This window comes from Cervus canadensis, chromosome 22 (assembly GCF_019320065.1).
Source record: "Cervus canadensis isolate Bull #8, Minnesota chromosome 22, ASM1932006v1, whole genome shotgun sequence".
NCBI classification, from domain to species: Eukaryota; Metazoa; Chordata; class Mammalia; order Artiodactyla; family Cervidae; genus Cervus; species Cervus canadensis.
In genome coordinates this window covers 8209315-8232104 of record NC_057407.1, presented here as the reverse complement: position 1 = coordinate 8232104, position 22790 = coordinate 8209315, and the positions used below count along the sequence as shown (strand labels likewise).

At 43.9% G+C, this 22790-nt stretch overlaps 1 protein-coding gene across 2 annotated transcripts in view; it reads right to left on the bottom strand.

The window, feature by feature from the left end:
* KLHL18 (kelch like family member 18) overlaps positions 1–22790 on the bottom strand; it is a 47355-nt gene that overhangs the window by 20794 nt on the left and 3771 nt on the right. For both annotated transcript variants that reach the window (XM_043443007.1, XM_043443008.1), the window contains exon 2: positions 2070–2200. In XM_043443007.1, coding sequence (XP_043298942.1) covers positions 2070–2200 — 131 coding nt within the window. The remainder of the gene's footprint in view (positions 1–2069; positions 2201–22790) is intronic.

Below are 22790 nucleotides of genomic sequence, written 5' to 3'. Positions count from 1 at the left end.
AGATAATGTTTTCCGATTATTTCTTTGGGATAAATTTTCAGAATGAGGCTTTTTCTACCTTCCAATTCACACCAAGAATGAAATCCAAGTTCTGTCTGTAGGGCTGTATGTGGTCTGGCCCCTCTCCACCTCTGCCCTCATCACCTTCCACTCTTCCCCTTACTCTGTTCCAACATGGTGAACACACTCTGACCTCAGGGCCTTTGCACTGGCGGCTCCCTCTGTTTGGAGGGCTCCTCCCCCAGATGGCTTACTCTCTCACTTCACCTCAAATGTCACCTCAACACAGAGGGCTTCCCTGATCACCCTGAGATAGCATAGATCCCCACCATCATTTGCCAGCCTTTGTTCTGCTACCTCATTTTCTCTTCGATTCCCAGCTATATCGTGCATTTGTTTACTGCCAGATCACTGATACTAGAAAGCTGGCAGAATAAGAGGTGCTGTTTCCTCAACGCTGTGTCTCAGTGCCTACAGAAGCACAGATCACAGGTGCTCTGTCTACCTGTTAAATGAGGCACTTGGATGGCGCGTGGTGATTAGCACGGCTCCAACAGACGCAGACCTCAGAGAAGACAGTGTTCAACTGCCCGTGGAGATAGACACACTGCTGTGTCTTTCCTGACAGTAGCTAGCCTGGGACTGCAGCCCTTCAGTGGTATAAAAACCCTCTCCAGGTACTAGGGCAGGTCACCTTCAGGCATCCAAGGACACTGCAGTCTCCTAGCTCCTCCTTCGAGTTTTCACCGCTGGTAGATTAAGACGTTAGGTGACAAAGGACAGGTTACTGGCTAATATTTTAGAGTCTTTGGTTTGTTTCTTGTCTTTCCCCCAGCAAGAATCATCCTGTGTGTCCTCTTGGCTGCTGTGTGCCCAGACCCCAGCACAATGCCAGGCAGAGGAGGTGCACCATGGACCTCTGAATGTAGCCGAGGTTATAAACGAACAGCCCCAATTCACAGACTTGCAGTAAACTCTTTTACCTCATATAAATACGCCTTTTCTCCTCTCAAGGCCCAAAAAAGGCGTAAGAAAATGAAAGTCACTCAGTTGTGTCTGACTCTTTGCGATTCCATGGATTGTAGTCCATGGAATTTTCCAGGCCAGAATACTGGAGTGGGTAGCCTTTCCCTTCTCCAGGGAGAAAAATAAAAAAGGCATACTATGAGATATGCCCCATCTAAACGTCTTTCAGTGTCCCACAAAGCCCTCCATAACAAAGAATCATTGTCCCCAGATGTCAGCAGTGCTGAGGCTGAGAAATTCTGCCCTAGATGAATTTTAGGGTCAGGAGGCAGAACTGGAAACCCTGAAAGTGCATCATTTACGCACTTATTTAAAGCTGTCCTTACATCTAGATTCTCTTCATGGAAAAACTCTCCTGATCACGACAGTATTTAAATCACACGTGGCTATGTAAAACCAAATTTATTATTATTTACTTATTTTTTGGCTATGCTGCGTGGCTTGCAGGATCTTAGTTACCCAACCAGGGACTGAACCTGGGCTCCTGGCAGTGAAAGCGTGGGGTGCTAACCACTGGACAACTAGGGGATTCCCCTAAAATTAAATTCAAATTAATTAAAATTAAATAATATTTAAAATTCAGTCTCTCAGTCCCACCAGCCACATATCAGGTGCTCAACAGCTGCATGTGCTAGGGGCTACCATTTTGGAGACAACAAACAGAACATCTCCATCAATACAGGAAGCTCTAATGAATAACGCTGTTCCTGACTAAGGAAAAGGGTAATGAATGAAGACACTTATTGGAAAGACTACTTTGTCAGCTTAAAAGGCTGGGAGAAAAGTGAAGAGAATAATACACCACCAACTCTGTACTGAACCCTAGTTCCTATGAGACATGTTACTCTAATAGAGGAAAAACACATCAAAACTCCTTATTTTAACCCTGTCTCAGGCCAGTGGCTGACATTCTAGCTTGTTTACTGGGCACCTACTATGTGTGTGGAGCTCTGCTAGATACCGGGTCCCACTGGAAGGCCCTCAAAGGGTACCAAACACAAGGCTGAAAGTAGGTAGTGGAAACTGATGGACGAATTTCGTACCTTGGGTCCATTCCTTGCATTACAATCTCATCCTGCTTGCACTCCATCATGTCATTTGTAAACATAGCATGGAAATACGGGATAGAGGCTGCTAAGACGATCCGGTGAGCACTGAATTTGTGGTCCCCAATCTGTGGGCAAAGTAAAATACAAAGACAGATGTTGAGTAATGCAAATGTGAAAACCCACCCTATTCCTTCCACGGGTCAACTGTTTGCCCAATGGAGTGGTACTGAAGGCATCCCAGTATGTGACGGATGAGGCGTTCCACAGAGACCCTGAAGTATTTTAAATTCAGCATACTCAGTTACAGTAGGAGAATGCAAATAGCACATTTTCAAGAGGTATTAAAGTAGTCAGAAGTTTTTATTTACACAGCAGTCTTCACTGCACCCCTCCAAACATCTCTTAGCAACTCAAAGACCTGACTTCCTGAACCCTTTTACCTGATCCCAATTTTCAGACGGAAGAGATAAACTAGCCAAGAGCCCTGAAGCACCTAACAGGAGGCTCCTAAAGAAGAGTAAACACATAGTGACAGGAAGAGATGAGGAGAAACAAGACCAGGCTTGAAAAGTGCTGGTGGGCGGGGGGCACATGTGGGGATCAAGGACAGAGCACATATCATGGGCACGGATTTTATGGGGTCCCGGGGTGCCAAGCAGGCTGTGGTAGACCACAAGGAGCCCAGACTTCTCTTAGGAACGTGACCCTGGCAGCAGCTGGAAGGACTCGGGCTGTGGACTGGCTGGCACTCTGCACAGCTCACAGGGCTCACAGGGACAGAGGCAGACTCTCTCTAATCTGTACCAAACCCTCACGGACACATCCTTAATCCTGGGGAGTTCTCCAGAGTGCTTTCCCACTGTCTGCCAAAAGGATATTCCTTTTAACAAGCTTTGCCATTTATAGCCCCAAGACACATAAACATGTCCACTTAAGAACTTTCTACTCTTCAGAAAGAGCAAAACAGTCTGGTTTTTTCCTTCCTTTTTCATCCAAGTCCCACATTAGTGAAATGCCAAAGCCATTTCACTCCCTCATGCTCATCTCTTTGGGTCACATTTATTCAAGGACTCTAGCTCAGGCTGTGTCACTGTGTCCTCTTTTTCACTGAACTTTAGGTTTATTATCTGTTAACTGCTTCAAGAACAGGCACACAACCTTCTAAATACCAAAGGATCCTCATCAGATTCAGATTCTATATGTTCGTCATATAGTCCATGTGTTGTTCTACTACCAGTGTTGGTGATATTATATGGCTGCATGCTTTAAGGGTTTTTCATAATTAAAAAAAAAAAATCAAAAAAAAAATCATACCAATACACACAATATTTCTTAAAATTGTTCTACAAGGCTTATAATGAAAACCAGAAGTTTCTGGTCCCCTGATCCCTGCTCCTAGGGGCAGCCTCTTTCTTGTGGTATTTCTCTCCACCTTTCTAAGTAATATGCCTATATTATTATTTCTTGAGGCTTCTCGGGTGACTCAGTGGTAAAGAATCACCTGCCAATGCAGGAGATGTGGGTTCCATCCCTGGGTCGGGACGATACCCTGGAAGGGGAAATGGCAACTCACTCCAGTTTTCTTGACTGGGAAACCCCATGGACAGAGGAGCCTGGCAGGCTACAGTCCATGGGGTTGCAAAAGAGTTGGACATGACTTAGCAAATAAACAACAATTATCTCTTGAATTTTCACTTTTAGTTATTACTTGTGGTAGTCAGCCTCCGAACAGTCCTAACTGACCCCTGGTCTCCTGGTTTCCATGTCCTTGTGCAGGCCCCTTCCACAATGTCTCGGGATTGGTCTGCATGACTGATGGAATGTAGCAGTAGTGATGACGGTAGGTCACATTCGAGGCTGGACCATAGAACACACTGGAAATTCTTCTGGTTGTGTTTCCTGGATCACGTACTCTCAGGGAAGCCAGACAACAACATATCCTAAGGAGAGGTCTGGGCTTCCCTGGTGGCTCAGATGGTAAAGAATCCGCCTGCAATGCAGGAGACCTGGGTTCAATCCAGGGGTTGGAAAGATCTCCTGGAGAAGGGAACGGCTCCCCACCCCAGTATTCTGGCCTGGAGCATTCCATGGACTGTATAGTCTATGGGGTCGCAAAGAGTTGGACATGACTGAGTGACTTTCACTAAGGAGAGGTCCAGAGGACCACAGCCCAGGGTGACACCTGGACTGCAACCCCATGAGGACTTCTCAATTCATGACCCACAGAAACTGTGAGGTAATAAACATCTGATATTTTAAGTCACTAGGTTATAGGGTAATTTGTTATACAGCAAAATATAACTATGATGTTATCTATTTAATTCTTATGATGGAAGATTAGGATTTTGTTCTGATGCTTTCTTCACATACTACACCGCCTACTCTCAATTTTTCTATAGAATTATGACAAATTTTGGTTAAATTAGCATTAAGAGTTGCATTATTAGGTCTATGTGAATATTACTTGTAGCAAGCCAAGATGTATACTATGATTGCATTTCTTTGTTGGTATAAAGTCTATTTTTCCTGAAGATAATAATAAAGTACTGAACTCCCTTTAATATGTTCCATCAACTACTCTATCAGTTTGTTCTTGTGATGTATCTACACTAGAACTCTTTCTGGGAATTCCTTTCTCCTAACCTGTATTGGAATCCCTGTTTCTTGGATCCCATTTTATCCTCTTTTAAATTAATTCCCTTTTTCTGGTGAAAAGTGTCTTCTAGCAGAGGGTCTTTAAAAAGGGTGTACTATGAACTGTTTTTAACTCAGAGCGTATCTGACAGTGTTGGCTCTGTTCTCACACCAACCAATTCTCCAACTTTCCAGACACCAGTTGGTATCCTACAGTTCAGTTCAGTCACTCAGTCACTCCCGACTCTACAACCCCATGGACTGCAGTACGCCAGCTTCTCTGTCAATCACCAACTCCTGGAGTTTGCTCAAACTCATGTCCATCGAGTCGGTGATGCCATCCGACCATCTCATCCTCTGTCATCCCGCTCTCCTCCTGCTTTCAATCTTTCCCAGCATCAGGGTCTTTTCTTATGAGTCAGTTCTTCGCATCAGGTGGCTAAAGTATCCTACAATTGAATTCAAATCTGATACTATCTAGAGTTAGTGTGGACCCCTAACAGGTTAAGGACTCAGTTCCACCAGACTCCTCCTGCTTCAGATGCCAACTGCAAGTCTGGGCCACTCGTACTTCTGACCAATCAGTTATAAGGTCAGAAGAGTGGTGGGGTGCCCCACAATCCCCCTCTTTAGGTTTGATAATTTGCTAGAAGGGTATTTTTAAGTAAGCATGACTGATTAACTCATTGCTCACTGGTGATTAACACCATCTCCAGTCCCTCTCCCCTCTCTAGAGGCAGCGAGGTGGTGCTGAAAGTTCCAAACCTCTAATCACATGGTTGGTTCTTCTGGCAACCAGCCCCCATTCTGAAGCTATGAGGGGGCCCACGAAGAATTACCTCATTAGCATAAACTCAGGTATGGCTGACTTCTCCTCTTAACCCTATTACTTAGAAAATTCCAAGGGTTTTAGAAGCTCTTGGGTTGGGAACTGGGAACAAAAGGCAAGTATTACAACAGAAGATGCTCTTATCAACCTTACAATTCAGAAAGTTACAAGGGTTTTTGGAGCTCTGTGCCAGGAATCAGGGACAAAGACCAAATATATATTTCTTATTATATCACAATATCTAAGGGCATATACACAAAATGTCTGAAAATGTCTTTGTTACCCTTAAACTTGGGTGGTACTTTAGCTGGCTATAAAATTCTGTGTTGAGAATTTTTTTTTGGGGGGGGGGGCGGTGCTGTGGGATCTTAATTCCTCAACGAGGGATCTACCACAGGATTCACCGTGCCTTGACAGTGAAAGTGTGGAATCCTAACCACTAGACTGCCAGGGAATTCCCCTCTTTCAGAATTTCAAAGGTATCATCCCACTGTCTTCCCTGTTACTTGTTTGTTACTTTCAAGAAAGTTAATGCCATTTTGAATACTAACCCTAAGTATGTGACTGTTCTCTCTAGAGGCTTTTGGGACTTTCTCTTTTTCCTCAGATATCTGAAACCTCGTAAGGCTGTAACTTGGGAGTCGATTTTCTTTTATTTATGGTGCAGCATCATTCTGTAGACATTATTTCAGTTCTAAGAACATCTTTCCGTACCATTTCTTTGATAAGTTCCTCCTCTCTCCTGTTTATTTCATCTCATATTCCCATTAGTTAGGTATCAGACCTCTTGGAATGATATAACTCTATAATTTATCTCTTCTCCCCAATTTTTCATCTCTTTCATTTGGTCTATCTTCTGGGAATCTACTTAACTTTACCTTTCACTATTTCTGTGTGGTATTTTTCATACTTGCTACCACACTTTTAATTTCCAAGAAGTCTTGTTTTCTGGAGGTTCCTTTTATTTATTTAAAGAATCTAGTTCATCTTTTATGAATGGAATATTTTCTCTAATCTCTCTCAAGATAATATAATTAAAATTTTTCCTTCTCCTCCTTGCTTTTACTGTTTCCTTTGAGTTCTTTCTCTTCCATTTGTTTTGGACTCTATCTTTTGTGTCCTTTAAGTGTCTCATAACACCTGGCTATCTGCTCAGACTTTTAGAAGCTGCTGGAAAGCTCTGCTTATGTGGGCTAAGCTCATCAACTTGTGCACTTCACATTAGTGTAATCAGGCAAGAAGAATCTGCCATTTTTTGAGGATCCCTCAAAGTAGGCAGTATCTTTAGGACTTCTTCTCTGGAACTATATTTATCAGAGAAAGATCTTTCAGTCTTTTGCATGGGAGCACCTGCCTGCAAATATTCTGAAAACCGAGAGAGAGGGGAATTGTTCTACCAGTCACTATTTATAACTTTGCCTTAAAGCCCCTATTTTCAGTTTTGCTCCATGCTCCATCCCATCTTCTGTGCTTGGTGTGCCTCTGATTCAATATCTAAGACTAAAATTTCTGTCTCCTGGGAGAGTAGGGGAGGGGCTGTAGACATCTGTTTTTCACACAGACTTTCGACTAATCTTCTGTTTTCAGTATTTGGTTTCTCCAGTTCTGGAGCTAATCCAGGGTTCCGCATTACAAATCCTCTTTCTTGTTAGTTTCTCTCCCCCCACCTCCAGCAAGAACTTTCAGTTCCTCAGGTTCACTAAGTTCATCACACTTGCTTCTTGGCTTCGACATTCCAATGACCTGTCATTTGCTGATCTCTCTTCTCCCTCTTCCGTGTGCTGAGTCGTGTCTGACTTTTTGCAACCCCATGGACTGTAGCCCACCAGGCTTGTCTGTCCATGGGATTTCCCAGGCAAGAATGCTGGAGTGGGTTGCCATTTCCCCCTCCAGGGAAGCTTCCTGATCCAGAGATCTAACTGGGTGTCTCCTGCAAGGGCAGGTGGATTCTTTACCACTGAGCCACCCAAGGAGCCCCCTTCTCCCTCTTACTATCATTTTAACAGTATTACAGGAAGGAATGGAGGATAAAATGTGTATTCAATTTGCTGTGTTAAACTTCTGTGCATTTATTTTTTATGTAGAAAGTAAACAGAAGACAAAAGAACAAGCTGTATGTGCACCAACTGGGTGACCTGATTTCCCAAAAAAGCTCAGCTAAAGAGACGACAGGCCTATCTTGGGATATACTAGCCAGATTACATCTGAATTCCGTGCTCAGTTAAGGGGAACAACTAATTTGTCTTTGGTGATGACACCTACATGCATTTGAAAAATAGCTGTACCTACACCTAAACAATATAATTTATCTGGCCCACAGATTGGTGCAGGTGTTGATTTGAGGGCCCTTTGCAACAATTCTGCAGAATGCCTTTAGCATGTGAACCCCTGCACCAGAGGTACCTGCAGATCCCTCCTAGTTAGTGGTGTCTGAGACCCTGACTGAACAAATGCATCCGGAAATTCTGAGCACCTCAGGTCTACCTAAGTTGTGATTTGCCTTCACACACACACACACACACACACACACACCCCCACACACACCCCCACACACCCACACACCTCTCTTCCCATTTTCTTCCTTGGAAAGACTAAGAAACCTTTCATTCCCGACCGTGCCCAGGTATCTTTGGATCAGCACACAGATAGTGTAGCATGACACCACAAACTCTGTTCCTGTCAAAGGCAGGTAACACTCAAGATTCAACTAGTCGCTTACTCAGGCAGGAAAAGCAGAGGGCAAAATCTGAGCTGGGAGTAATCTGAGACAGGCATCCCCAAAGAAAGCAAAAGCTACACCCAGAATAGATTTCTGTTTGATGGGAAACATTTTGATACTATTGCTCCTACCTTCAAGGAACCCACAATGAACATAAATAAAACAGTAAGCGAACAGTTAAGTGCCTTGCCTGTGCAGACAAAATCCCCTTGGGATCAGTGGGGTTTAAGACTAAGCTTTTAGGCAGTCACAAGAGATGCTGAAATTGCATGACAAGTAGTAATCCATAATTTCACTAAGGTTCACATTTGAATCATAAAAGCTGTGAATCTTGTGGGTAAGGATGAGCCTATAAAAATGAGTAGGCATGAGTTAATCTGTAAAATTCCTTCTGGCTAGAAAGTCAATAATTGTCTCTTTAAGAGAGACAGTTATCACGGTAGATAAGAACAGATACTCTGGAACTAAATTACCAGCTAAATTATTAATTACTCTGGGTTCAAATCTAGGTTCTGCCACTTACTAGCAGTGTAACCCTGGGCTAGTCATTTAACTTCACTGACTCAGTTCACGAATCTGCAAAAGTGGGGTAAACAGTACCTCCTTCATGGGGTTATTGTGAGGATTATATTGGCATTTAATGCAAGGCATTTAAAACAGTGCATGGCACATATGATGTGCTACATAAGTGAGGAAAGAAAGAAGAGAAAGAAAGAAAGAAAAGAAAGAAAGAAAGAAAGAAAGAAAATGTCCTTATATTGAGAATTTCACAGAAGTTATTTTTAATTCCTTTAAAAAAAGGGTGAACAAACCATGGTTATGGGCCAAAATCTGGCCTCCCTGCCTCTTGTTTTTGTGCTAGGTATAGGTTTTACATTTTTAAATGGTTGAAAAAAATCAAGCCTCACATTTCATGACGTATGAAAATCATATAAAATCCAATTTTCAGTAACCATATATAAAGTTTTTGTTTCTGAACACAGACATGCCCATACAATAGCAAAGCTGAGTAGCTGTGATAGTGACCATTGGCCCGCAAAACCAAAAATATTTACCACCTGCTTCTTTACAGAAAAAGCTTTGCTGTCCTCTGCTCTAGAGTCACAGGGAACAAATGAAGAGAGAGGTGAACACATTCTCTAGAAAGGGAAAGACACTGATCACTTATTTAAGATACCACCCTGTGCCCCACCCACATCACACCTGATTTTCAGAGACTCCCCTGCTGAACTAGGATGAACTGTCTACACCTTGTGGAACCCAACACTGAGATACAGTGCCTAATACAAAAACACTCGCTCCTTTCGAAAAGGAAGTGAGCTCAGCCTGAAATAGAGGCATTCACACAGGAGTCATGAATGGCCTGTATGGGCCGGCTACCACCACTTGCCTTTTTTTTTTTTTTAAAAAAAAAACTTCAGTTTCTTAACCATAATTACACAATCAATCATCCTTTCTCCAACACCCCCATAGAGTTTTAGTGCTAATTAGCCTCAGCAAATAATGCAGCCATGTCCATCAGCAATGCAGGAGGTGGACTGCCTGGAGATGCCCTGAAGCACTTGCCTTCAGACCTCAGGAACCTACCAATCCCCCACGTTATTCAGCAACCCCCAGCACAAAGCCAGGTAGGCCCAGCTGTCCATCCAAACCAAAATCTTATTCACGTGTCAGACAAGTAAGGCTATTCCACGTTTGAGATGCGCAGCCTCCGTCTTAAGCGTGATATTTGTCTGTTCTTATCAGTCCAGTGGACTTCAAACTCCTTGAGGTAATAACGGTCTTACACATCCCCTAAATAGTTCAGTAAACATTTATTGAAATTAAAATACCAACTCCATCCTTAATGGCTACCCAGAAAATCAACAAATTTTTGTGAAAATAAAGTAATATGGTAGAAAAAAAATGGCAGTTTCACTAAAAGTGATAGTCAAAATGGACCACAGGTTCCTTCAGTTAAATTTAGAAAAGCATATGAAGACTGAGCAGGAGGCATTGTGAATTTTCTACTCATTTCCCTCAAAACTTTCTTACATACGTAAGTAGATACAGTAAGGCTTCCCTCATAGCTCAGTTGGTAAAGAATCTGCCTGCAATGCAGGAGACCTGGGTTCAATTTCTGGGTTGGGAAGATCCCTTCAAGAAGGAAATGGCAACCCACTCCAGTATTCTTGTCTAGAGAATTCCAGGGACAGAGGAGACTGGCAGGCTACTGTCCATGGGGTCGCAAGAGTCGGACTCGAGTTAGCGACTAAACCTTCACCACCAGATACAGTAAATCTTCAAATAACCACAACGCTTGATGGCTAGTACAACAACAATCTATCATGAATATTCATTATCATCTAGATATAAGATGATCTCTACATAGCTATGTAACATAAATAAAGTTATTAACTATGTGTTAATAATGTTTAATAATATATCTACTATGAATCCTCTGTAACAGCACAATGATGATGAGAACTGCTCCAAGTAACAAGGAGCTGGCAGGTGCTCCATCAACTTCCGCGTGTGATGAAGCAGTCTGCGGTGGGAGGAGGATGCTGACCACGCAGGGCAAGAGCCTTGGCAGCACTTCATCCCCCATCTCTTCTCCTGTTTGATTACATGAGACAATCAATGACTGGTCTAGACTGCTGAGGCTGGTTCTGCTATTAAGAGTTCTGAGCACTGTGGTCTGGAGAAAGCCCTGGGAAAACGCAAGAAAGGGGGACCTTCCTGGTCTTAACAAATGGGCTCTAACTAAAGGTGGTTTCAGCTCTGACTGCCCCCTGGTGGTTACTTCGAGGCCCCCCACTCAGCTCACCAGTTACGTCTTCGAGGACCCCATGTATGAGAACACCAAGGAGACGGCATCTGCCACAGGCATCAAAGGATAGAGCAAACACAGTGCTGTACTGACTGGGAACCCACTGCAGGGGATGCAGAAATGGTCGACAGCTACCTGCCGCCAGGATAACTCACTTTTTGAATCGGGGAAAATATCCTGACTCTGCATAGGGATAACCAAACCCAGCGTCTGACTGCCCATCATATCTGGGGCATGGGAGCTCCCTGAGGTCAGATGGACAGGAAACAGGACCACTTGGTGTCCTCCTCTGTAAGTGTGAACTGCAGATTCCGGAGCTATGTTACCCCTAGCTCACCTTCCCCTCTCCCCTCCCCCCCACCAAAACGAGACCCTGATCATTATAATAGCCCTAGAGCTAATGAGGAAATTGATTTTGTAATTTTTAAAGTCCCGAAAAGAAGGTCTCCAGGCTGAGACCTGGAGAATTCCACCAACATTTAAAACAGAACTAATACCAATTCTAAACAATCTCTTCCAGAAAACAGAAGAGAAAAGAACAACTCAAACTGAAGTCAGTATTAGCCTAATACTTAAATTAGACAAAAGAGAGTACAAAAAGAGAGGAAACTATAGACCAATATCCCTCAGGAATATAGACGCAAAAACCTTTAACAAAATACTAGCAAATAGAATTCATCGATATATGAAAAGAATTAATCATACACTGCAACCAAGTAGGGTTTATTTTAGGGATCCAAAGCAGATTCAATATTCAAAACTTAATCAATATAATCCACCATAAAAACAGGTTACCAGAAAAATAAATCACATGACCCTCTCAATCAGGGATGTACAACAGAAAAAGCATTTGACAAAATTCAACACATATTCATGATAAACACTTTAAAAATACTAGGAATAGGGGGAATTGCCTCAACTTGATAAAGAACATCTATAAAAAACCTTTAGCTAACTTCATAGTTACTGGTAAAAGACGGAATACTCTTCCCTAAGAAGATGATAAAGGCAAGATTGTCTACTCCTACCATTGCTATTATACACAGTTCTGAAAGTTCCAGCCAGTGCAGTAAGGTAACAAAATGAAATAAAAGGAATACACATCAGAAAATAAGAAATAATAGTATCCTTATCTGCCAATGACACAATGGTCTATGTACAAAATCCAAGGCAATCTACCAAGCTCCATAGCCCCCTCCCCACACACACAAAAAAATGCCAAACGCCACCCAGAAATAACCTAGAACCAATGAGTGAGTTCAGCAAGGTCACAGTATGTAAGCCCCGGGACACAATGTCATCACAGAAAATCAACTGTATTTCCACATGCTATCAATTAACATGTGTAAGTAAAAATCTACAATTACATAATTGCACAAAAAAATTAAATAACATGAATCTAACAAGTAGAGTTAACAGGATTGATATGCTACAAAACGCTGATGAAAGACATCAAGGATCTAAATAAATGGAGAGACATACTGTGTGCAAGGATTACAAGACTCAACACAATAAGGATGCCGCTTCTCCCCAAATTAGTGTACAGATTTAATGCAATTCCTACCAAACTTCCAGCAAGAGTCCTTTTATAATTGCAAACAAGATTATTCCAAAATTTATATGGGAAGGCAAAGAAACTAAAATAGCTAGAGCAGTTTTGAACAAAAATTAAGTGCAAAGGGCCAAACAAGCACATGAAAAGATGTCTAACATTATTAGTCATCAGGGAAATGTAAATCAAAACCGCAACAAGATACCAGTTCACACTCATGAGGATAGCTATTATTAGAAGAAAAAAAAAAAAAGGAAGAAAAGAAAGAAAAAGAAAAATCAAACAGAAAATACCAAGTGTTGATGAAGATGTGACAATACTGGGACCTGTGTGCACTGCTGGAGAGATGCAAAATGGCGCAGCTACAATGGAAAGCAGTCTGGTTGTTTCTCAAAAAGTTAAACACAGAATAACAATATGAAGCAGCAGTCCCACTCCTAGGTGTGTATCCGAAAGGACTGAACGCAGAGTCTCAAAGATTTATTTGTACGCTCGTGTTCACAGCACCAGCATTCATGGTGGCCTAAAGATGGAAACAACCCAGGTGACCATCAATAGATAAATGGATAAATAAAATGCGGCATATACATATAACAGACCACCGTTTCGCCCTAAAAAGAATGATATCAAGAAAAAGATAAGCCATACTGGAAGGAATTATTTATAAAACACATGTCTGAGAAAGGACTGTTATTCAAAAGATGCAAGAAACTTTTAAAATCTAACAGTAAGAAAACAGTTGAATTTAAAAATGGGCAGAAGACTTTAACAGACATCTCCCCAATACATATGGCAAAAAAATAAGTGTATTAAATAAGCATATTAAGACACTCCACACCATGTCATCAGGGAAATGCAAATTAAAACAACAAAGTAACAATACATATCCACTAGAATGGCCAAAACCCAGAGTACTGCCAACAGTGAATGCTGGCAAAGATGTGGCGCAACAAAACGCTCATTCATCACTGGTGGGAATGTAAAATGGGACAGCTACTTTGGAAGACAGTTTGGCACCTTCGGACAAAGCTAAACATATTCTTAGCATGTAATCCAGCAATCACGCTCCCTGGAATTTTCCCAAAGGAGTTAGGAAAAGAGCTATCAAGCCATGAAAAGACATAGACGACCCTTAAATACATATTTAACTGAAAAGAAAAAAATCTTTTAAAGGTACATACTATATGCATCCAACTACCTAACATTCTGGAAAAGGCAAGAACTATGGCGATAGGACAAGGATCATTGGTTGGGGAGGGACCAGCAGGTGGAGCACAGATGGTTTTCCGGGCAATGGAATTACTCTGTGATACTATAATGGTGGACATGTGTCGTTCATTTCTCAAAAACCTTGGAATATACAGCACCAAAAGTGAACCCTGACGTAAAGCACTGACTTTGGGTGATGCGGGTGTGTCAATACAGGCTTACTGATCATAACAAATATACCACTTGGGTGCAGGATAGTACTGATGGTTGGGAGGCTGTGTGTACAGTGTGAACAGGGAGTGTATGGGAAACCTGTCTTCCATTCAGTTATGCTGCGAACCTAAAACTGCTCTAAAAAAAACAAAACAAAACTATTTTTTTTAAAAGGGGGATGAAATTCTAATACACACTACAACATGGATGAACCTTGAAAACAGTATACTAAGCGAAATAAACCAGGCACAAAAGGACAATATTATATGATTCCACTTATATGAAGGGTGTAGAATCATGAAAACCACACGGACAAAAAAAATACTGGGTTCTGCAGTAAGTTTGTTTGGGTTTTTCCATAAGATGTCATGGAAAAACTCAAATGAACTTTTTGGTGGGTCCTATAAAAGGAAGGAAACCAGGATCTGGGGGGAGGGGCCTTGGGGACTTGTTACTTAAATGTTTATAGAGTTCTGCTTAACTGATGAAAAAAGTTTTCAAAATACACAGTGGCACTGGCTATACAACATTGCAAATGCATCTAATGCCATGAATTGTATGCTTAAAAATGGTTCAAATGGGGGAAACAGGTAAAATAAAATAGAGGGGGAGGAGTAACTCTCCCCACTTCACTACTTGTCACACATAAAGCTAGAGTAAGCACAGCCGTGTTGGACTGGAGCAGGGACAGCGACACCGACCAATCAAAGAGAAAGGAGAACCCAGAAGAGCCCTGTCCAGGGACAGCCAACTGATTTCTGACACATATGCAAAACCATCTGCGCACCTCACATGGAGAAATACAGTCTTTTTAGCAAATAGGACTGGAGCAATTGGACACCCTTAGAGGAAAAAAAAAAAAAAAAGAACTTTGACATACACTTCAGTTTTTACAAAAATTAACTGATATCTTGAGAGCAAGCCAGCAAGTAGGAAATTCAGGAAGCATTTCTATGTTGCAATCTTGAATAACCGTTTCTTCTTTGGGAAACCTCAGTTTTTGCTCTTAAGATTGTCAATTGATTGGATGAGGTCCACCCCATTTTGGAAGGTAATCTGCTCTTCTCTAAGTTTAATTTTTAAACATTAATCACAACTTAAAAGAATATGCTCATAGCAACATCTAGACTGGTGTTTGCTCAAACAACTGGGCACCACAGCCTAGTCAAGCTGACACAAAAATTAACCACTGCACTCAAACAAGTTGGCAGGAATATAAGATGGTACAGTTACTCTGAAAAACAATTTGGCGATTTCTTCTAGAACTGAAAGTCAACTTACCATGTGGCATGGCAATTGTACTCTTGGGCATTTATCCCAGAGAAATGAAAGCTGACATTTATACACAATCCTGTAAATCAATGTTCATAGCACCCTTTCTCGTAATATGTGAAAACTGGAAAGAACCTAGAGGTTCAGTGGGTGAGTGGTTAAACAAAATGTGGTACATCCAGCCATACCATGGGACACTCCTCAGATCTATTAAGGAACAAACTATTAATACAACAAATTAGATGACCCTCAAATGCATTATGCTGAGTGAAAAACAGCCAATCTCAAAGGTCACATACTCTGTGATTCCATTTTATATAACATTCTTGAAATGAGAGGTGGGGAACAAATTAGTGGTTGCCAACAATTAGGGATGGTGGGTGGGAGGGGGGGTGGATATGATGATGAAGGGGCAGCACAAGGGACATCTTTGAGGTCATGGGGCAGGTCTGCACCGAGGAAGCAGAGGTCACCGGTAACCCTGACGAGCAAATGGTAGTTCCCTGACATGATGAACTTATCTGTCCTAATAAAACACAAGTTCCAACAAAGGAGCAATCTGCCTCCTGTTTCCTGGGATTGTCTAGCAATTAACACTCCTTGTATGCTGAATGAATGAAGCTTGTGAATAAATCAACTCGATTTAAAATTGAGTCTGGCCATGTCAGTGCCCATTTTGTTGAGCTCCCTACTGCCTGAGTCAGATCCAAATTCTAAACTGGCCCCCATCTACCTAACCAGTTTTATGCCTCACCATGGCCTCTCTTCTGGGCTCCCCTGGTGGCTTAGACAGTAAAGAATCTGCCTGCAATGCAGGAGACCTGGGTTCAATCCCTGGGTGGGGAAGATTCTCCCCTGGGTGGGGAGAAGGGAATGGCTACCGACTCCAGTATTCTCGTCTGGAGAATTTCACGGACAGAAGAGCCTGGCAGGCTACAGTCCATGGGGTCGCAGAGTCAGACGAGACTGAGCGACTCACACTTTCATGCCTCTCTCCTGAGCGGCTGCCAATTCCCTTACATGGCCCTATTCCCTTGCCTGGATCCTTATTCCTTACTTTTCTGCCTGGTGATTTACTCCTCAGCCTCTGAAGATCCAGCTCAAATGCTCCCCTTCCTCTGAGGGACGTCCCCAACTTCCAGCCAGCCAGCTCCCCCATCCCTGCAGCATCTGACATGAGCCTCCAGCACAGAAGACACCACACTATGCTGCCCCTGATGAATGTCTTCCCAGCCAGGCTGAAGAATCTTCCCACGGAGAAAAGGTTGAATCCTAGCACTTAACACAGTGCCTCATTCTGGAGTCCACAGAATGAATCCTAAAATGATTTCATCTAAAAGGTGAGAGCTCTCAGTCCTTCATCTGGGGTATAAGCCAGACAACTTTTGATGAGTTTCGCATCTTTCTGGCTCCGGGCTGGGGGAGCCAGCGGGAGGAAGACACTGGCCCTTGACTAAAGACAGCGTAAGGAGCGTTACTCTCTGACCTTATCTGAAAATTCATCAGCTGAAGTAAAAGCCTCAAGAAACAGAGGATAAAGCTTGGGGCCAACCGGCGGAGGGCTTGCCTTCCATGCTAACAGTGCATCTTGGACCCTAGAAGAAATAAACAAGCCTTGCTGCAGTTGTCCAGTTCAGGGCCATGTCTAACACAGGGGTGGGGCTGTGTCCCTGGATAGCTTGCCTGCCAGCCCTGGACTGGGGCAGAAGGATGCTCATCCCACTATTAGCAGAAATGTTTAGTCCTCACAAACCCACAGGGCTGGGAACGAGATAAGTACAACAGAACGCATGGGACTGGTTCAGTCTGGGGTTTTGACGGCTTTTTAAAGCACATCCTATGAATGGACAGTCACCAAGAACCTACTCTACAGCACACGGAACTCTGTTCAGTGTTGCATGGTGGCCTGGATGGGATGGGAGTCTGGGGGAGAATATATATGTACACGTATGTATAGGTATGTACATGTATATGTATGGCCGGGTCTCTCTGCCATACACCTAAAACTATAACACTGTTATTTGGCTAAACCCCAATTCAAAAAATGGCTTCCCTGATAGATCAGTTGGTAAAGAATTCGCCTGCAATGCAGGAGATCCCAGTTCGATTCCTGGTTCTGGAAGATACGCTGGAGAAGGGATAGGCTACCCACTCCAGTATTCTCGGGCTTCCCTTGTGGCTCAACTGGTAAAGAGTCCCTGCAATGCGGCAGACCTGGGTTTGATCCCTGGGTTGGGAAGATTCCCTGGAGAAGCAAAAGGTTACCCACTCCAGCATTCTGGCCTGGAGGATTTCACGGACTGTATAGTCCATGGGGTCGCAAAGAGTCGGACATGACTGAGCAACTTTCACTTTCACCAATAAAAAATAAACAACAACAACAAAAAAGCACAGTGTGAAACCCTCTGTGATGAAGCTTGGGTCTCTCCACTTTAGGGGGCCCCACTGGGTTAAGTGATTCAGGAAGGGGGTGAGGGAGGAAGTGGTTGACCAGCTAGCACTAAAAAAAGACCTGGGGTTATGGTCCCATGGAATGAGCCAGTCAAGAGCTGGCTAAACATTCAGGCCTGTCCCCACCTCTTTCAAACCCACCTCCGCCTCACCCGTGTCCAGTAGGGAAGGATAGGAGGAAAAAGGGAGACAGGCGGGAGGAGCCTTCAGAAACCACTGAACATCTAACCATACCAACCACATTCTATCTGCAAATGTTTCTCACCAGCTCAGACGCCTGACCGTGAGAATTCAAGTTCAAGTCAGCATTCCACCCACCTTCCCAATCGCACCTTCCGCCTGGCTCCCCCATGTCTCACTTGCTCAAGAAACATCCTGCATACACACCTGCAAGCCTGGGCCCTTGAACCAGCTCTCCCCAGGCTGGAATGCCTCGTCCCACCATGTCTGTCTGTCAAAGTCCTATTCATCTTGCAAGGTACCAATGAGACATCATCCTCTTGACAAAACCATCACAAACCCTCTGAACTGGAAGTGCGTGCCATCCCTCAGGCCTCTGGTGATACTGGTACAGTTACAGAACTTACCAGCCTCTGCCTCGTCTCACAGTTAACTGATGTCTATCTATTTCCCCTACCAATCTTTAAAGGCCAAAGAAAGGGGCTGACGCCCACTCATGGCAGGGTGCCTCACACACGCAGCAAAGGACCACGCATAGCTAAATGCACTGCAGCAACATGCTGACTGAAGGAGTATCTCCAACCTAACGCCAGAGGCCCTGGAGGGGAATTCAGCAAACACTTTGAGAACGTGAAATATGCCAAGGACAGTGTTAGATAATAGATGCTGCCCATGCTTCCAAAGCTCAACGTCTAGAGGGGAAGAAAGACTTTCCCACAGATCTATGTGTTAGTATGCCGAGCAGGGCGTGGGGGGAGGGTGGCAGGTGCAGAGTGTGGAGGCCATGCTTCTCACACTGTCAGGGCTCAGCACACGACAGTCACCAGAGTCTAGTTCAGAAGCTCCAGGGTGGGGCTGAGATTCTGCACTGCTTACAGGCTCTTAGGCAAGGCTGAGGCTGATGCAATGCTGCTCCTCTGTGTAAGCAGGTGTTACAGTAAAGTGGGAGAGGTTAACTATACCTGGAAGGATATGAGAAAACTGTCACATTTCACACAACATCTCCCCACCGTGACAGGGCAAAAGAAAGCAGATGGCACGGGTCTCCGCCCATACAGGTTGGCAGGGAGTCAGGTGTGCAAATTTAGGACAAGACGGTGCTGAACAGACACAAATGCAAAGTGCTTGAGGGGAACAGAGGAGAGAGTGTTTGGCTGCTTCTCTCCCCTTGAGAAGAGAAAACTACAAAAGGAGCTGTGAGTGTGGGTAGGACTCTGCGGGCCGAGGTGAGCGGGTACTCCAAGCCCGGGGAATACTAGAGCAGAGGCCCAGAAGACAGAGCACTGAGGTCCTAAGACACAGTCAGCAGCTGGAGACCATGGGCAGCTAGGAGAGAAGGGCAGAGAGGGGCCAGGTCAGAAGGAACTGGAGTATTGAGAACACAGGTGGAGATCTAGAAAAGTTGTCCAGGGCGGCCGTCGACACCCCCAGAACATCCTTAAGCTTCTCCCTCTTAAAGCTCACAGGAGGCAGTTTCGTATTTTTGAGAGCAGCTTAGAATAATCAGAGGTTGAGTTAGACCAGCAGTCCTTCCATCCATCCTACGGAGAACCAGCCACTGCCTGCTGCTCCTGCACTCCGCCACCCCACGGGACTCCCCACGCCTCGCTGACTGAGAGAAACGGCCTGTGGACATGGGGGACAAAAGACGAGCTTCACCCAATGTGGGCAAGAGCCCCTCTGAAACCCACCAAGAGCTGAGCAGCTATTCTACTTTCCTGCTCCGCCGACAAGTTTCTAACCTCTGATTTTCTCTGTGGTGTGGAAGAACAGACGTTCCTTCAAGAACAAGCCAGGACTCGTTCTCTCTTGCTCTGGCCATTAGCATTTTCCCTCCTGAACGGGACAAGAAGGGGAAAGTGCAAACGATACTGTGTGCTTGCTTCATGAACTGTGGAAAACGCATCCTACCTTAGATATACCTGAAGCCTTAGATACACCTCTAAGACCCACTCTGCCTTGCCTTCATTGCTCCTTCATTCATTCATTCGTAGATAAATAAATACTATCTGGCTTCATTCATTCACTTGCTCATTCAACACGTATCTATGAGCCGTACCGTACTGTGCAAGGAACTATGCGGGGCTGGGGGCTGCCTCTCCGATCTTGTGTCCTTTTACTTTTCTCCGGGCCACTCTATTCTTATCACACAGCTGCCTGCTGTCCCCACAAACGCCAACTATGTTCCTGTTTCACTTGTGCTGATTATTCCCTCTGTCTAGAATACTCTTCCCTCAGATATGCTCATGGATTCCTCCTTCACTTCCTTCAGGTCTTTTACTCAGAGAGACTGGCTCAGGTCCCTCCAAAAAACCCAGCGCCCAGTCCCCTTAGTATCCTTCTTGATTTTTCTCCAAAGCACACGTCACCGCTGGACATTTTATACCTGTTCATTTGTTCACTGTACCCCGCTGGGGAAGGTAAGCTCACATCTGCAGGGGCTCTGCCTGCTCGGCTCCTGTCCCGGCACTTCGGACAGTGCTCGGCTCGGGGGAGGTGCTGACATTATCTGCTGATACCCTGTTGAATGAGAATGAAAGGGAGGCCTCTCAGGACAGGACAATGACATGATCGCACCTGAAAACCAATCCCCTGGCTGCACCAAGATCATCCCATAAAGGGTCTGCAACGATTCTCAGCACGCTGCCAGAGTTAAAGAAACCCTGGGTTAGGAAAAGGTGAAGAGGGTCTGAATTAGGACAGTGGGTTACTGAGCACCTGCTCTGCAGACGCCTCACTAAATGCTGCACTCACAGTCCCTGTTCTCATGGAGTTATAATCCTGTAGACAACTATGTAATTATCATTATTGATAAATGTCACAAAAGGCACCTGAAAGAGAAAGGATGAGATAAAGCCAACCTGAGAGTTTCAGTCCTACATGACCAGATGGATGTGTGCCATCTTTAAACAAAGGGAACAGAAGAAGAGATGGTTTAGAAGAGGCCTCATTTTAGATTTAATGAGCATAAGGGTCAACAGGACACATGGAAATGCAGATCTAGCACTCAAGAGCAAAACAAGATGTGAAAACCTAGATCTGAAAGGCATTTGTAATCTGTAGACTACACCAAGAAAGATGCTGTTGGAAGACAGGTTAGCATAATGTTTCGCTGATCCTCTAGCTGTTAAGATGACATGACTTTTACATTTTACAAATTGCCACAGAAATAAAAAGCTTGTAACGTGTGTGCCTCACTTAAATGTATATCTCTCAGAAGTTGATTCCTTTTAAGTGACCATTTGAAGTGCAGTCACGGGGCTGAGTTAATAAAAAATGTGGTTCCTACTGGCTGAAGCGACTTACTGCAAACACTGAAGAGTAAGGAAGATTACTCCTTAGCATGAAATGTTTCTGACCAGTGGATCTAGGTAGAGAGACAAATTCTGTTTTTAGTGTGTTTCCAGTCACAAAGCACTGTAAGCAATCTCACTGGCCCACTAGCTAACAAGTCTTCAGCTTCCGTTTTAACCATTTTTAGATGTACAGTTCAGTGGCATACTGTTGTAGAACCATCACCACCACCTATCTTTAGAACCTCCTCATCTTCATAACTGAAACTCAGTACCCATGAAACACTGACCCTGATTCCCTCCTCCCAGGCCCTGAGAAATCACCATTCTACTTTCTCTTTTTATGAATTTGACTACTCTGGTTACCCCATTTAAGAAGAATCATACAATATTTGTCCTTCTGTGACCAGCTTATTTCGAAACGTAACATAATGCCTTTAAGGTTCATCCATTTGCGCTTTGTGTTGGAATTTCCTTCCTTTTTAGGGCTGAGTGATATTCCAGCAGATATATGGAATATTATTCCACTGCATGTAGGGAACAAAATGGACCACATCTTGTTTATCCATTCAACCACCGATGCAGTACACCACTGGGTTGCTTTCATCTTTTGGATACGGTGAACAATGATGCTATGAACCTGCCTGTACAAATATCTGTTCTTGAGCTTATTTTCCAAAAAAGGCGTTTTTGTGTTCTCATCAGATATGCAGCACACTGCCCACACATACTGGGCCGCGCCTCAGCTACTGATTTACCAGGCCTGCCACAAGCCCGAACTCGGGCCTTTACCTTCCCAGCCCTGCACACAGCCAGTCAGGTCCATGGGAACACAGAGCCATCACGGTCTCCTCTGGCCTGCCACTGTGCAAGCAGCTAATCATCCTCAGCTTCCACTGAGACAGAAAGGGACCATGGTGTCTTTGGTTAATACTTCGGAATAGTCAGCTTCAAGCTTCAGCTGAGCTGCAAGACTTTAAAGATGAGATACTGGGATTTCTCTGGTGGTCCGGAGGCTGAGGTGCTCCTGACGCAGGGGGCCCAGGTTCACTTCCTGGTCAGGGAACTAGATCCCACGTGCTGCAACTAAAAAGATCCCGCAAGGAAGACAGAAGACCCACGTGCCACAACAGAGACCCGGCACAGCTCAATAAATAAATATTTAAATTAAAAAAAAAAAAAGAGATGCATAACGTAACAGTAGCTTCCCCTATGTCAGTTATCGGTCACAGACCAGGCCAGTCCCTTGATCAACTGCTGTGAGCTGGGAAAAAAAAAAAAGTTTTTCATTTCTGGTTCACCTTTACTCTTTACCAAGAGCTGCTTCCAATCTCTGAAACCACAGAAGTAGACGCTGGGGCAATAAAGCAAGTGTAACCTACTCCACAAGTCTTAAACTTTACAGAGGCCGTATCAGTATACAATAGGGGTCAGCCAATGGGTCTGGCCAACACCTGTTTTTATAAATAAAGTTTTACTGGACCACAGCCAGACCCGTTCATTTATGTACTATGTACAGCTGCTCCCGTGCTACAACACCCAGAGTTGAAT